This window comes from Mastomys coucha, unplaced genomic scaffold, assembly GCF_008632895.1.
Source record: "Mastomys coucha isolate ucsf_1 unplaced genomic scaffold, UCSF_Mcou_1 pScaffold1, whole genome shotgun sequence".
NCBI lineage: Eukaryota > Metazoa > Chordata > Mammalia > Rodentia > Muridae > Mastomys > Mastomys coucha.
In genome coordinates, this window is record NW_022196891.1 from 28,173,695 (window position 1) to 28,190,359 (window position 16,665).

The window sequence follows — 16,665 nt, forward strand, 5'->3', positions numbered from 1 at the left end:
GGCACCTTCTTCTGCCATGAGTCCCCTTTCACAGATGGACAAACAGAACTTCTAGTGAGCAGACGCTGCTCCTGAGGTCACATGACTAGTAAGCCCCAGAGTCAGGACAGCATCCTGAAGTCCTGAAGCCTGTCCCCAAGAAGCTATGGAAAGGCCACCATTTCCCTTTGACAGAGGTCTGTGGTTAGCATCCCTGGGACCCCGGGAGGATGATGGATAGTAAGTACCTACTAGGTACTTACTTACTCTTTCCTAGAGGGTCCAAGGACTGGGAAAGGAAAGATAAGACATACATAGTCTTCTCCCAACTGACTCCAAACCACAAACGCCATTTTTCCATCTAACGCCCACACTGCCCAAGCCAGATGTAGAGACAGGATGCAGCGCTGGAACCCAAAACAACCAATTTTGTGTTTCGTCACCTATTTCGATTTTCCCTGAACTGGAGGTTTGGGCTCCCCATACCCTGGCCATTAAAGCATCCCCCATACCTAGTTACTAAGGTATAGGGTCCCAGAGTCAGAGTTGGAGCCCGGAGGCCTATCCATTTCCATCAACAGCCTAGAACTTGTTCCCCACTAGACCGGTCCTCAGGCCTGGTTTCAGCATTTCCAGGCTGGCTTAAACTGCCTTGACTGCTCCCACCTATACCATCAATTTCTGGTTCTGGGCAGGGCTGCTCTCTCCTTCCCTTCATTTTATTTATTTATTTACTTAGCATGTATGTACACACACACACACACACACACACACACACACACACACACACACGAGTCAGCAGAAGGCTGTTCTTTCATTCCACCATGTGGGTCCCAGGGATCAAACCCAGGTCATCAGACTTGGCAGCAAGCTCCTTTAGCAGCTGCTACGCTCTCTCAATTAGACCTCCTCCTTCTAGAAGCCGCACAACTGTCCCAGTTAGAGCCTCGGCCCTCACGTTTCCAAACCCAACAGATAGGCTCCCTTCCCAAAAGTCAGTGGGGAGACCTGGGGTATCACTCTGGGAGAGCAAAATGGATTGAGTGGCATGGGACGTAAGAGGCAGGAGGAAGGTTTTGTGGGAGAAGAGTTTAGCCTGTGCTCCAAGACAGATGAGACTCTGCGGGCCACCAACCAAGCTGCCTTCTCTCTCTCTCCTGATGACCTCGGGAAGACTGCTGGCCTTCTCTGTGGACTGGCGTTTCTCATCTGTAAAATGAGGGGCGCTGCATCAGACAAGCCCTAAGGCCTCTCCTCATCTCCCTTTGCATGGCTCTATGACAGTTTTGCTTTCCCCTTTGGGTGGCGGATGCTAAGGACTGCAGCCTATTGAGATCCTACTCTCTAGTCAGGTCCTGACCAGACCATCCCACCTCAAAGGCTGCCTTAAGCTCCCTGCTGGCTTACTAGTCCCCAGCACTGTCATGTATGTTCTGCAAGCCTCTTCTGTCTGCTCCTGTCAGGGTCTTGACCTCTTAGGGCTGGTTCTTGCTGGTCTCGGATCCCACATGTCTATCAAGGTGCCAAGCATCAGATACCAGCTCAGGTTCCCTCTGTGGGAAGACTGAGCCATACACTCCCTCTCCCTACATCCTGACCAGACCTCCATGCCCCAGCTGGGGAGCTAAGCCCCTTAGGAGGGAGATGCTGTGTTGACATCCTGTGGGAAGTGCTATGCCCTGCCAGTTCCTATGTACTCCTGGAGCTGGCAGCCTTAGGCTCCTATCAGATCCTGGATTTCAGGGCAAGAGTGAAGACTTTTCTGTCTTTGGCCTTGAGGTGTTTGTTTAAGTCACTGGGCCACTCTGCCCAAAACATGATCCTGTCCGCACCCTTGGCACAAGTTCCACACAGGCACTCATGCAAGAAGCCGCAATGTCAGAGGCCCCAAGGATGGACAATCAGTGTGAGGAGATCTGTCTGTCTTACGGGTCTAGCTTCAACTTACTCATCTGAAAAAAAAAAAAAAATCATTGTTCCTTAGCAGGACCAGCTCAAAGATGAGGTGTGTCAAGAGGGCACTTAATGCACACTGTGGCTTTACCTGCATAACTCAGAAAATTCCCAGACCTGTTTGATGGGAGCATGGCATGTGTGCAAGAGCTGTGTGTGTGTGTGTGTGTGTGTGTGTGTGTGTGTGTGGTGTGTACACATGCGCAATGTGCAATGTAATGTGATATGTTTAAGAAAAGAATTGGGGACATTGAGGAAGCTTGAGGTCAGTAAGGAACCCAAGGGCAGACCTAAAGCAAAGACCATTGGATTGATTCAGAAATCACAGAGGACTGGAAAGTGTCTGAAAAGCTCTCTTGAAATAGTGCTTCCAGGAGAATCACCCATCCAACTTCCCGGAAGTGACCCACTGGGGATTATAGCTCCACTTTCCTCTCGGTCTTGGCCAAGAGGTCTAGCAGACTGGATATTTTTATGACAGGAATTCTGTCTTAATTATCTTGGTATTGAAAAGACAAACAAGTCCCTAGCACCAGGGAAGGGGCTAGGAAGGAAAGAAGGAAAGGAGGGAAGGAGGGAGGGAGGGAGGAAGGGAAGACAGAGCCAGTACAAATTCTAGCCCTAAGATGGGAATAAAACAGGAGCTTTCACCATGAAAACAGATGCCAAGCCAAGGAAACCCAAGGCTGAGGCATTCTTGGTGAGTGTTTTTGCTGCTTTCTCTTCCAAAAATTTGGTCTTTATTCCTTGTTCTCGGTGCTTCTGGTTCAGCGTCATGTCTGTTTCTCTATTTTTTTTTTTTTTTTTTTTTTTTGTATCCCTGCTCATCCCTAAGTGTCCCATAGCTTATTCTATCTAATGTGTTCCCAATACACCCTTCCAGCCCTCAGGTAAGCTTGCCCTCTGGTACCACCTCTGACTCCCCACTTTTGGTCCAGACTCCTCCCACGTATGAACGTCAAAGGAGTCCCTGAGTTCAATTGCCCTGTCCAATTAGGTAAAGCCTCCCTACCCAGAATTTTCCTGAAACTGGAAAAGTTAAAGAGCCAAGGAGCTCTCAAGTTGTTCTAGAGGACCCAAGCTACCTGCATCCACATCACCTTACGACTTAGTCAAAAGCCTGGCTGGATGTTAAAAGGTGGGTGTGGCTTCGCACATAATCCACGATTCTACAAGTTCAAAGATAGAGGGTCTTGCCAAATTCACTTCCGATCTCTTTCATGAAGATCTTGGTGAGCTTGGATAAGTTATTTCAGTTTAGTCAAGTTCCATTTACTCATTCAAACAAGAGAGTAACAAGTGTATACCACATGGTTAGCTCTAGAATTAAATCAGATAGCCAGCATGAAAGTTGAACAATACTATAGCAAGCCACGCCAGGCACAGAGGGAATTACTCAGATAATACCTTGTCCCTGTGAAGGTTCTATGCCCCAGTGTAGGGGAATGCCAGGGCCAGGAAGTGGGAGAGGGTGGGGTGGTGAGCAGGGGGAGGGGAGAGGGAACAGGGGATTGTTTTAGTTTTGGGTTTTTTTTTTTCTTATTTTATTTATTTATTTATTTTTTTGGAGGGGAAACTGGGAAAGGGGATATTGTAAATAAGAAAACATCTAATAAAAAAATAAATAATAAAGCTCACACTAGATCGGTTGGTAGCCCAGAATATCCATAGGTCATTTTAAAAAGGAGAGAAACTTGCAAAGATAGCCCTGGTTGTCCCAGTCAACTGGGCAGGACACTCTCTGCCCAAAAGAAGGACAGCCAAATATTCCCTGATAGGCACGATGACTCAACAAAGAGACCACTGTTTGATCCGGATGGCCACTGTCACTTGGTTATAGTAGGAGCCCGATGACTCACCTGCTTTCTAGGAATTTCCTGGCCAAAATGCAGATCAGGTCACACTGCCCACTGCACTAGATAGCGCTGGATGTCCATGGACAGATTCCTGTTCTTAGGGTTTGATTTGTTCAAAGACTCCCTCCCATTGTCACTCACCCATTTCACAGACTCGCTGTGAAGTCCTAACAAGTACCAGAAAGTGGGTAGGTGGTCAGAACACAAAAGTAAACAAGCCGGATCTGCCCACTGACATCTTTCATACGGAGTTTAGAAGCCTACCCAGCACTTCCCGCCCTCTGGCTGTGCTCCATGTTATAACACAGAGACAGGAAATACCGCAGGAAGGAGCATGCCCTCCATGCAGGAGCTTGGGGAAGGGCTCCTAAACACAGTGTTCACCCGCATGTCCTCTCCCCAACCAGAGTGGCAGGCAGACTTGGGTCCCTTGCATCCAGGCTATATCGTCACACCTTGAGTGACCTTGGGTATTTCCCCAGTCCCCACAAGCAATACATCTACAAAGTATCCATTGGGCTGGGCTTGCAGACAATTCATTCTTTCATTCATTCAACAGATATTTGTTGAGTCCCTATGCTATGTACCAAAGCATTTCACCTTCCAAGGGGCACTTCCAAAAGTGCTTTGCTGGAGCACCCCCTATATTGACTCCAACAAACTTCAGAGCTTCTGTTTTATCTTAGAGAGATGGAAGGGACAACTCAGGGCTAGGACAGTCTAGCACAAGTTGTCTTGAAAAAAGAAGACGAAGAAGAAAAAAAAAGCCGCCTGGACTCAGGGAGGGACTCTTACTTGGTGGATTCCCACACCGCTTTCAGGGGGTTTCTCGTCGCATCTGTGGCCATGGGACCCACAGCTCTGCCCCCAAAGGCATCTGGGAGCACTGCCACTGGCTCTGGTTCCTGACAGGGATGGTGTGGAGAGTTGCTGGCTTCCAGAACACCTTTCCTAAATTCGCTGTAGGTCCAGTTTCTTAAGCCTCTTTATGATGGTGTCTCTGAGCCTCGTGGTGTCTCTGATGGTTTTGAGCCTACTGCGTTCACTGCACAGGGAAGGACTTCACAACAAATTTAAGGTCAGGGGCAGAGCTGGAAACCAAGGCTCCACCTCCTCCGTATATTTCAAGGCCCTTGGGGCCTCCAGGCACCACTCGTGCCCTTTCCCAGGGTGCTCAGAGGTCCACTGTCCCCCACCGCTAGGTCCCCAAACTTCAAAGCAAGAGCCACCAGAGCCCAACCCCTCCGGGAACTTCAATGGTGTCCATTGTCCAAGAGGCTGTGTGGCTTGACCCCCAGCCCCATAAGTAGCAGGACAGCAGGCTCAGAGAGGAATCTGCCTGCTGCCCCTCCTCTGCGGACTCCTGTTGGGGGAGCCTGTGGGGTAGTGGCCCCGCTGAATGTGACCTATTGTCTTCGGGTGGATTTAGGAAGTGCCAAGCTCCCATCAAACAGCCCTGCTCCCCAGGTAAAACAAAAAAAGGGCTGTTCATTTGGGACCTTTCCCCCCTTATCTCCTTTTCCTATCTCCTTAGGCTTAGCTCTGGTGTAGTGTTCAAAACCACTTCCCCTCTGAGCCAATCAGAAGCCGGGGCTCACCCTCGGCCCTGAGGTGAAGTTATTTATAAACGCCTCCCTGGATTATTTGAGCAGAGCCCTTTCACACACCTCAGGAACACCTCTCCGCTGCCCGCTGCCCAGACACACCTGCAACCCTGCCCAGCCGGCTCCGATCACCCAGAGGTAAGCCCCACCCAGCCCAACCCACCCGAGGGCTGGGGGTTATCCAGAGAAGAGGGCAGGCCCCAGGGGTACCTCCAGAAGAGAGATGATGGCGTGGGAGCTTGCGAACCTGAGTACAAATGGGAAGGACATTCTGAGCCAGATCCTATGAGCAGCCCTCCAGTCCTTGCCCTATGTGGAGCGCACTGTAAAGACCTCAGCTGCTAGGGTGAGTTTCGATGGAAGAACACACAAAAAAACGGACTCTGTGTTGGAAGAGCTCAGAGATACTCAGTCAGAGTTGGGCAAAATGGGGCCTTCCAGGAAAAGAAATGGAGCTTGGACCTTCTGGGCCACCTGAGTCTCTTAAGCAGCGACCTGCCCTTTCTACTTCTATTCAAGTCCTGGAAGCAGAGAGCTTTGGGTGCATCTCGAAGTGGCTGTGTCCCTGTCCTTCTATCTCTACACCCTCTCCTTCCCTCACTTATTTTCCCCAGTTCGGGGTACGCTACATGAGCTCTATGGACTCCTACTTGGTCCCTGTTCTTTCCATGAAGTTGAAAGAGGTAGCTGGAGAGGAAGATAAGGAGCCAAAGGCAACTGAGGGACAGGCTCCATCGGGTGCTTAGAGCGATTCGTGGTGCAGCATGGGAAGGGTCTGGGCCAGTACACTGGTGAGGAGCCAGACTCACAGGCGCCCAGATCCTGAGCCTCCCAGCCCACAGTTCTAAGAGGTCCCAAGGCATCCCTGGACAGTATCTCTACTTCTGGAAATTAGCCCAGAGGCTCTGCAGGCTAAGCCAAGCAAATCTTTTATCGTCGTCGTAACACCAACTACTCAGTTGAGATTAGGCCTGTTAGGTGACAGTGGCTAGAAGAGACTAGAAGGATGGGCCCCTTAATGTGGCAAAGCCTTTCCCACCTTGAAATAGGGCAGATTGGGAGAGGATTTTCTCCCTTAGTGTTTTTACTCAAAGATAATCCCCTCCCTGAGCCCCTGAGCCCCTACAGCCCCACAGCAGGCTCTCAGAACCTAGCCAGAGCCTGCTTGGGCAGCATGAAGACCAGCACATACCAGAACCAGATCTGCTACTATGCCAAGCTTTCTGACCCATCCTGGGGTCTGTCCTGCCCTGAGGTTCACTCTAGGAAATCCTGAAGCAAAGTCTGACCCTTTATCTCTTAGGACTCGGGGGCTTCCAGCAGAGTGACGTATAACCCGAATTTAGTGAGAGTGTCTCAGACTACATAAAATGACCTGCAGGGGCTTGCTAAAGGAATGGAGACCAGCTGGACACGAACCAAATTATTGAGGATGATGTGGTCATGTCTTGAAAGACATAATCCTCCAGGAGGAGGTCAGACTTCACTCACTGCTACCTGCGGTTTTGACCTATATTCTTGGATTCACTGGTCTCTTCAGGAACTTCTAAGAATCTTATTCCGTGTCCTTCCAGGGACCTTGTGACCTTGGGCAGGTCTCCCTGTTAGACACTGCTCTCAGCCGCTCACCTTACACCCTCTGCTGGAACTTAGCCCCAGTTCATCTGTTCTCAATAGGGATGGCCGCTGGGTGGATGAGCCTGGAGATAAGGAATAGAGACTAGAGTCTCCCACTCAACAGTGAGTCCCCTGCAAAGGATGCCATCCCAAGAACAGCCAGAGAGTCAACATTTGCCTTGGGTGCATCCTCCTTTACAACACAGACGAGGACATCAGCCTGGGGCTAGAAAGGGACTCCAGATTTGCACCAGAAACGCAGTGTCAATTGAAAGAAAGAAGGAGTCTTTCAAAATGCCTTAGGGGCGCACAGGCTCCTAGAGCCTCCCTCAGTTTGCCAGGCTCTCAGTCTCCAGCTAGGACCCCAGCCTTCTTTCCTTATAAGCCCACTCTAGCCAGACAGAGGCTGCCTTCCTTGGGACAGTTACCCCTGATGAGGAAGGCAAAGGGCAAGCAAGCCCTTGGAGCCAAGGGGACCTCAAGGTGACCTTCCCTCTCCCTAGAACACAGCCATCAGACAGGTAGAGTCCTGCGATAAGGGATCTGCCAAGCTAGGTCTGCTCCAGTGTCCTAGCAAGGCGTGTCAGGGAACAATTCTGAGGCACCCTTCCCCCAGGCCAAGGCTTAGGAAGGAAGTCACTGTGGGCTGCAGTGACAGGGTCACCTCCAGACGTGGTCGGAAGTCCAGGGGCAGGTGCTCCCCTTCCTGTTCCCCCACGTCCCTCCTCCTACAGAAAAGACTCAAACATCTGGAGTGTGAGGGTCCTAAGCCAGCAGCTCTAGGAAGGGAGTCTTCCAGAGAGAGTCCCGTAGAAAATAAATGGCCAGGATTGACTGCTTCTCCAAGCCTGGCACACCCCACCATTTATTCCCTTGGGCATCACGCTGAGCCCACCCCTAAACAAGCCTTCTAAAGGGATCCATGGATCTAGTTGGGCATGGGGAGGAGGCCCTGGTGAGCTTTCCTTTGTAGGAGCTCATTTGAGGGAGTCCTCACAGAGTCTACCTGCCACTTTCTCCCTTTCTCCAGCTCCTCAGCGGGACAAGATCCCTAGCTTCCTCCAGCGCCAGGCTGACCTCATTCCTTCCCCCAGCCCAGGCTTTGGGAACTGTCTGTGTAACCGCATCTCCTGCTCTCTGTATGTTGTCTTTCTCCCTCTGTTTCTCTCCCTGTCTTTATCCCTCTGTCTCTGTGTGTGTTGTGTGTATGTGTGTGTGTGAATGTCTCCCTCTGTCCCTCTCTCTCTCTGTGTGTCTCTCTCTCCCTCTGTCTGTCTCTCTCTGTCTCTGTCTCTCTCTCTTTCTCTCTCTCCAACCCTCTTCAGTCCTAAAGAGCCCACCTCTAGCCCTTCAGGATGCTCTCCCTCTTTTCTCCACCGTGAAAGTCACCTTTCTGTTCCTCAGTACTGTCACATGGCACCTGAAATCCATCCAAGTGGAGGGGCTAACACTGATGGGGCAGGGCTCAATACACAATGATGACCAAACACTTGACCCACCAGGGCTGTGTGTTTAACTAGGGATCAACTCATCTCATATCTGATACCTCTCTCACAGTCTTGCTCCCTTTTCTGTTGTCGTTATTTTAGAGTTTTAAATTTTATTTTATGTGTATGAGGGTTTTGCCTGTATGTATGTATACTGTGTGTGTGTGTGTGTGTGTGTGTGTGTGTGTGTGTGTGGTGCCTACAGAGGCAGAAGAGGCTGTCAGATTCCTTGGAACTGGAGTTAGGGATGGGTGTAAGCCACCACCATGTGGATGCTGGGAATTGAGCCCCAATCCTCTACAACTGCTCTTAACCCCGAAGCCATCCCTCTAGCCTTCTGGTTCCTCTCTCACAACCCATCATCGGAAGGCTCTCTTAGCACGCTAAGAGCCCCTCAAGCCCTGCTACAAAAGGTTGAGGTTTCCCCACCGTGATCGCTCACCCTTTTCCCTTCCAAGGCCTGAAGGGTTGGCTGAAATCTAAGGGACTGTCCCTGCTATGCCCATCCCTTCCTGAAAACAGAAAGTATGAGGAAGGTGCCTCTTCTTCAGGAGCCAGGGGATACCCCTGAGCCTTCACTAGCCATTCGGTCTGTCATCGTGTTAGACAAGCTGAGGCCAGGGTGGGAGGTAGAACACAGACAGAGTCCTCAAGAGGAGAAACAGAACGCAGAAGTCTTGTCTGAGCATAGCTCATCAGAGAGCATGGGTCAGTGCTGCCCCTGGGAGTCCAGTAGCCCCCTTCCTTCATAAGCATTTGAGTAGTCATCGGAGGCCTAGTTCACACAGATCTGCCGTTCTTCATGAATTAAGTGAGCCAGCACCGTCCTCAAGTCCCTCTCTAGCCAGAACTTCCTGACGTCACCCACCTGCTGGCTTTTCCTTTTTATAAACAGGTTTGTGAAAAGCCCTGGTTCCCTGCAACACCCTGGTCCTGGAATAGGAGAGGAGGATACAGGAAAGCGGCAGGCTGAGGTTACCAAAAGCAAAGGGACTTTTTCCTTCTGTGAGGCTGGGTCACTAGGGACTCCCAGAGTTCAGGCTGCAGGGAAGCCTTGCCCGGAGAGGCAGAGACCATGCTGAGTCACCCATCCAGTGCCTTCTAAATGTCTCACAACCCCATCCCTTCCCACCCTCCCTTTCCTGGTCAGGCAGTCAGGAATGGCTGAAGTCCACTACAGTCCCTACAGAGGAGCCATGAAGGAGAATTTAGAGGGAGAGTAGTCACCCTAGGCAGGGGTAGTGAGAAAGGTTTCTGGATGGGGTGGGGAGGACTTCAAGCACGTCTCAAGGACAGGCAGCAGTGAATCAGAGCACCTGGGGAGGGGAGGAACTCTGGAGAGAGACCCAAGCCCGTTTGGGGTGAACAACCTGCCTGCACAGAGCAGAGGGACCAGCCAACTGGATCATCTAACACGAGGCCAAAGCGAGGAGCCTGGGCTTAGTCCCCCTGGAAATGATGACTAGGGTTTCCAAGCAGGACATAAGTGCCTCGTGGAAGAGGAGAGCTAGCTGGTGGCCAAGAAATCAGCTAAGAATGTTACGTGAGCGAAGTGAGACCTGGAGGGTGGGGGCAGGGCAAAGTCAATGCACAAGCAGGAAAAGAAAAAGACGGAAGTAGCAATAGGACTTGGGGAACAAACTGAATGTGGAGGCTGGGGGATGGAGACGAGTGGCAGGAAAGGAAGAGCAAACGGGAAAACTGGATCTGAATAGTAGCGTGAGATATCCCAGCCTGAAGGTGTGCTCATAGAACAGGTAGCCTTTAAAATAGCCTGGGACAATCCTTCAACCAGCCCATTCTTCTAAGTGGCTCTGCTTTTTTTTTTTTTTTTTTTTTTTTTTGTCAATCAGCTCACCTTGAAATATTTGGCCAGTTCTTTTGGTCCCTTCAGTGGTCTGGGATATACTCCTCACACTGCACGCATCCCTGAAGCCAGACCTGGCACTATGGGTTCCTCTGGGGCATCAGACTCCTCACCCCCTGCTCCCAATGAGCCTGCCAAGCAAACCAGCTAGAAAGCCAGCCCCTGGCAGACCCCGGGGCGGTTGGGAGGAAGAATAAAGCCATGCTGCTCCATGGAGCATGAAGACTGGATGCCGGAGAATCATCTCTTATAAGGAAGAACGCATCCTCCCTTCTTGATGATAATAATCACTGTCATTGTCACCTGCTGGGAACCTAGGAGGCTGGAGTGTCATACACGAGCTCACTTAATCTTCACATCAACTGTCGGAGCTGTTATTATCCCCACTTATGGGATGAAGAGACTGCACCTATGAACCCGGGTCACTCTAAAGCTTACGCTGTTTTCTTGAAGACTCTTCGAGTTTCTCCCACTACATGTCTCACATACCACGGCCCTTACTCATTTCTACCCAGGTCTCCTCCAAAACTCCATGGGTGGATTCACTCAACAAACGTTTGCTAGGTACTAAATACCAGGCAAGGAGCTGGGCAGGGGGCTCTGTGGGTAGGTTCATCCACTCATCTTACCTTCTGGTGGGTATCATCGCGGGGTTTCACTAACAGTCCCACCTGCCATTCCAAAGGAAGGCTTTCTCTGCCCACAGACCAAAGGGTTGGGTACACCAATCAATTGGAGAACAACTTCCTTAACCAAGACACTCACGGTGGTGTCCTTCTATTCCTTTTTCTTACTTCTTGGCCATCACGCATATGTCCCTGTGAGGTAAGAAGCCCACCCCACTGTGCTGATGAGGGGTTGGAGGCTCAGAGATGCTGTACCAGTCCTTCTTTCCTTCCTTCTTCCCAACATAGCCTGAACCAGTCTCGGGTCTCTGGATTTTCAGTTCTTTCTAGTGTTCTCTTCCAGAAAGGCAAACACACTAACCCATTCCTGGAGGCCTTCACCTAGGAAGTCTGGCAGGGTGGGTCCCTCTGGGGGTTACACATCTTCAACCCTATCTTCAAACCTTTTGTGGTGACAGCCGCCCCAGATTCCCTGGGGACCTCTCAAGTAGGGGCCTCCCTCAAACCACCGCATCTACCCCCCCTCCCCTGAGGGCCTCCTCACAGCTTTAACGATTCTCACAGGGGAACTCCTCTGGGCCCCAAGGGCCCTGGCACCAAGCTCTGCCCTGCTCAGCTCCTGGAACATCAGCGAAGTTGCGCAAAGTGTGAGGAGGAGAGAAGCACCCATACACAAGGGTGGGGGAGAGGCCGGGCACAGGAAGCTGTGGGAGAGCGCCAAAGCCGGCCATCCAGACTTCCCCAAGCACACCATTGTCCTTCCTGGGGAAACCTGTTGGTGAAGTTGTAGGCAGACAGTCTTATCCAACAGAGGTCCTCCTGAGGTCATGTTGGCCATCCCCCTGCCTCTAGGCAAGCTGTTGTCCCATTTGTTCCAAGCTGACTGGCTGAATGATCCGAGCCCTTCTGGCAGGGAAATAAAGACCTGGGGCAAGAAGCAGTCCATGGAGCCGTCCTGGGCTAAGGGGAATAGGATTGACGTATTGGAAATCAGCTGTGACTTTTGCCCTTGTACTCCCACCTTCTCTCTGCCTGGCGTTCAGCGGGAGTGACAGTGATGTCACAGGTGTGGAGTGCCAGCCACGTGCTGGGTGCCAAGCAAAACAGCCAGGGCGAGTGTGTGTATCATCAGTACCCGAGAAGGAAGGCCACCGAAAGAAGTGAGTCTGGCGGAAAGACTTGACAGAGGAAGGGAGGCACCTTGCTGGATAGGGGCGGGAAGACTGGAATAAATCTCTGTTGCAGGGAGGACCAGAGAGAGGAGGCCCCAGCTGGCACTGAGAAGGGATGCCCCTCACCTTTCCACACTCTGCTTCTTCTCCCAAAGCTTGTCAATGTCCCAGGCATGAGCCAGCCCAGGCCCCGCTACGTGGTAGACAGAGCTGCGTACTCCCTCTCCCTCTTCGATGATGAGTTTGAGAAGAAGGACCGCACCTACCCGGTGGGAGAGAAACTTCGCAACACTTTCAGGTAATGTGGCTCCTGGACCAGCCCCCAAGGGGTTAGGAAAGCCCTGAGGGAGGGGAGATTCTGAACCCTGAAGATCAGACCCTTAGGGAGGACGGAGAGGGGAACAAGAACTACTAGCTGTTTCAGAGGGTTGGAGGGCGTCTCTACCCCCTGCCCTGGGTTTCCTGAAGTTCTAGTCCTCCCACACCTCTCTTGGGTCCTCAAAGGACCTGTAGATGGGTGTGCTACAACATGGAGCGGAAATGAGCATGTGAGCTTCTCCTCCATGCCCCATGCCTTGTATATTAAAGGGTACCTGGGGTACCTACCATCTTCCCATGCCTCATCCTCTCTTGCATAGCCCTTCTTCCATCTGGTTCAAAGAATTCCTAGAGGAGGCCCTAAATTCCTAGGCTGTACTGAAAGGAGCGTCACCAGACTTCAGGGTCTTCCCAATCTCTGGACCCTGGACTCTGGTGGTGGGTTGTGCAACCCACCAGCCAAAGGAAATGGCTGTACACAGTGGCCCATACCCATACCCCAGAAACCTGGGCCACGGGCTCCATCTTTCCCCTCTCCCTCCCCATCCCCAGACTTCTGGCAAGCCTCACATTCCCTTGCTCCCTTGGGGAAACAGCTGATTCAGTTACTTGGATTGAGGTCACTGGCAGTAGCTAAAGTGGAGCCACAGGTGGAACTGGTTGAGGCCGGGGGAATCACCCACTGGAGTCTTTACTAAAAATCCTAGTTCAGCCCTGCCTCTCCTGGGAGGCTCCGCCTCTACTCAGTGACACTCAAGAGCTGTGTGCCCAGTGTCTGAGCCCTGTTCCCAAAACTACGCTCTCCAGACAGACGGGCGCAGCCAGTCTTTGGGTCCTAAGAGATCACATTTAGGTTTGCTGGATGGACGGAGGATCTGATATAATTCCTGAAGTTTAGGGATCATTAAATCTATAGTGAGGCAGAAACTAATAGCTCCCATGATGTTGGCACAAGAGCCTTGAACAGTGTCTTACACACAGGCAGTGCTCCAATAAATACTGGTTGAATGAATGGGTGAATGAATGAATGAATGAATGAATATCTAGAGAGCTAATCCCTCCCTCCAATTCTGCCCTGGCCTCTGAGGCTTCTGTCTAAGTTGTCTGGCATCTCTTTCCAGCACCTCCTTCAGACTTCAGGTTGCTTTCCCTGACATATGGCAGGGGCTCGAGAAGGCTGGGCATGTGAATTGTACTCCTTCCCAGCCAACTGTCTACCGGTGAGTCCAGTTTTCTCTGCCCTAAGCCAACCTGCCGGAACATCTGCCATAAGGACTGTTGCCTCCTGGCACAAGGCTTTCCGTATGCATCAAGCCGTTCACCAGGTCTTGGCGACAAGAAGCACCACAAGCCTCAGAAGAGGCTGAGCTGGCAGGGGCTGCTGCAGAAGCCGTGCAACAGAATATTTAATCGGGACGGAGGGAAAAAAAAAATCTGCCTATACTTCCCAGGATACAAAGCATTGTCTGTGTTGGTTTCAGTCTTGGGTGACATCCAGGGCCCCAGTGTCAGGGAAACTATTGTTGAGCAACAGCAAAGAGTAAAGATTGGTGCGGAGCAGGAAAGGAAGCCTAATCAGACTGTGAGTCACCGGAGGGACCCAGAGCATTTACCTCCCCTCACCCGGGAGAAGAAAAGCAACCCCCCACCCCACCCCAAGTCATCAATCCACTGGCTGTCACCCTTGGGTTTGTAAGCCCTTGTTCCGGCTACTCATGAGTTTCCATGAAAGGATCTCAGGGTGTTCCACAAACAGAGAAGAGATCGATACTCCTTACCCTGTTGGTTAAGGAACGGCTCTCCCATCTTTTTCACTCTGATGCTTTGCCAGGGGTGAACGCCCAGGCTAGACTCACCAAAGGTAGAGGAAACCAGGTTGGCAGAGTGCACCTCACGGGGACAACAGACTTTGCCTGTTTTTTTTTTTTTTTTTGAGAAGTTTAAAGGGAAAATGACTTGACACCTCAAGAAGGTTGAACGACCTACCATAAAATCAACAGTTTGCAGCCAAGTCTCTCCCAACCGGAGAGCCAACATTGATGCCCAGGGTGTGTTGCCAGGGGGGCTCTCTGGTTTAAAGCACAGCTTTCCCTCCTCGACAGCCAGCAGCGTGCAGCACGAGATGTGCGCTTGGGATACTGACCGCAGTGAGATTGGGTGAACCAAATGACGGGAGCGTTAGCCTCTCTCGGCAACTTGCCCTCTTCTTCTGCAGGTGCTCCTCGGCCAAGTTCAAAGCCATTGTGTTTGGGCTATTGCCTGTGCTCTCCTGGCTCCCCAAGTACAAGATCAAAGACTACATCATCCCTGATTTGCTGGGTGGACTCAGTGGGGGGTGCATCCAGGTGCCACAAGGTGAGAGTACCCTCAGCCAGGCCTAGCTGGCCGCTCCCTCCTGTCCTTTCCCCATCTCTACCCCCTACCCCTGTGAACAGATGCTCTCCAGAGCTAAGCCCCACTCCTCTTTGCCTCCTGCAGGCATGGCATTTGCATTGCTGGCCAACCTTCCTGCTGTCAACGGCCTCTATTCCTCCTTCTTCCCCCTCCTGACCTACTTCTTCTTAGGGGGTATACACCAGATGGTGCCAGGTAAGGTCTCTCCCCTCTGGCAAGCACAATGATTTGGACCCCAGAGACTCAGGGCATGGTGACAGAGGCTCAGTTTCCACCTTCGTTCTCTTGGAATTGATGTTGATCCAACCTGAAAGGACGGTTGCTGCATCTGTCCTAGGTCCTCAATGACCTTGGAGAAATCGTTACACCCATGTGAGCTCTCAGCACAACTCCCTCTTGGGAAGGAGGGCAAAGTGTGACAGAACAAGATATGCCATATGCTATGCAGCCAAACTGATTAGAGAAATGGCTGCTCTCAGTAGGGATATTCGGAGTTGTCTAGTGGCGAGTGAGATGGAGCAAAAGAACCTGGACATGGGCCGTGGTTTCTGATCCAGGCTCTGCTGCTTGCATTTGGAGTTGGTGTCCAATGAGATAATGTTAACAAGGATGTATATGATCTGGGGAAGTGTCTGTGGCAGCTTAGAGATGGCTGCTGGTAGAGAGATGGCACGCTGCAAACTTCTGACTTTTGCTGGCTGGGTGGGGCACCGCAGGTACCTTTGCCGTTATCAGCATCCTGGTGGGTAACATCTGTCTGCAGCTGGCCCCAGAGTCGAAATTCCAGATCTTCAACAACGTCACCAATGAGACCTACGTGGACACAGCAGCGATGGAGGCAGAAAGGCTGCATGTGTCTGCGACACTTGCCTGCCTGACTGCTGTCATCCAGGTGAGCCTCATAGTCCCTACCAATGGCCGTACCTGAGAAGGTGGCAAACCACCTTAACACTAGCTTAGACCCCATAGTGTGCTGTTAAAGCTGATTTAGAGCTCTGCCATCCTCCCCATCCTAGGGACAAAAAGGACCTTAAAAATAGCTTAGAGTCCCCGCCACCCACTGACCTCCATACATCTGATGGAACTAACTTGACCATAAAGTCTGCCTAGAACCTTTCAAATGCCCCTTAGAGAAACTCTGATCTCTGCCAGCATCCCTCCTGCCTCTCCAGTCTCCTCTGCCCCAGTCCCAGGCGCAGGCGCAGGCGCAGGCACACTGAATGAGCCGACCATCTAACCAGAAGTATGAGGGGTTCCTCTGGTGTTGATGAAAAAAAAGTAGTGTGGCTGTGTGCAAGTTCACAGCCATTTCAGGGAGGACCCGTCACTCACTCATCTCTTACCTAATGTTTTCTGGTTGTTTTGCTCTGCCAGGAATTGAGCTAAACCTTGAAATACAAAGATAAGTTAAAAGGGAAGAAAAAAAAAAAAAAGAGGCCCAGTTCACAAGTGGCTCCAAGCGGGACAGAGGAAGTGACCTTGTCAATAGATAAATTTGTATGCTGTGGTGAGATAAGAGGCACAGCAGAGCCATGAACAAGTGGCTACGGGGACCTAGGAAAGTCCTCAAAGAGGAGGGGACATTAGACTTGAGAAAACAGGGATGAGCAGAAGTTCACCAGTGCCTAAATGAACAGGCGGCACAAATGCTGCGCCAGGCAGAGGGAGCAGCATCCAAGAGCACGGAGGCCCAAGACAGTGCAGCCTGAGCAGGAAGGGGGACAGCAAGGAGTTTGGTGTGGTCCGAGGGCAGGTCAGAGGAAGTTAGAAAGGCAGGCGCAGGGGGTGGGGG

The 16,665-nt window shown here is 51.4% G+C and overlaps 1 protein-coding gene across 1 annotated transcript in view; it reads left to right on the forward strand.

Moving 5' to 3' along the window:
* The first annotated feature begins 12,310 nt into the window (after window positions 1-12,310).
* Window positions 12,311-16,665, forward strand: part of Slc26a9 (solute carrier family 26 member 9) — a 21,874-nt gene continuing 17,519 nt past the window's right edge. Inside the window, exons 1-4 of the mRNA XM_031381944.1 lie at window positions 12,311-12,459; window positions 14,695-14,834; window positions 14,958-15,068; window positions 15,590-15,765. Of these exons, the coding sequence (XP_031237804.1) occupies window positions 12,335-12,459; window positions 14,695-14,834; window positions 14,958-15,068; window positions 15,590-15,765 (552 nt within the window). The 5' untranslated portion in view covers window positions 12,311-12,334. The remainder of the gene's footprint in view (window positions 12,460-14,694; window positions 14,835-14,957; window positions 15,069-15,589; window positions 15,766-16,665) is intronic.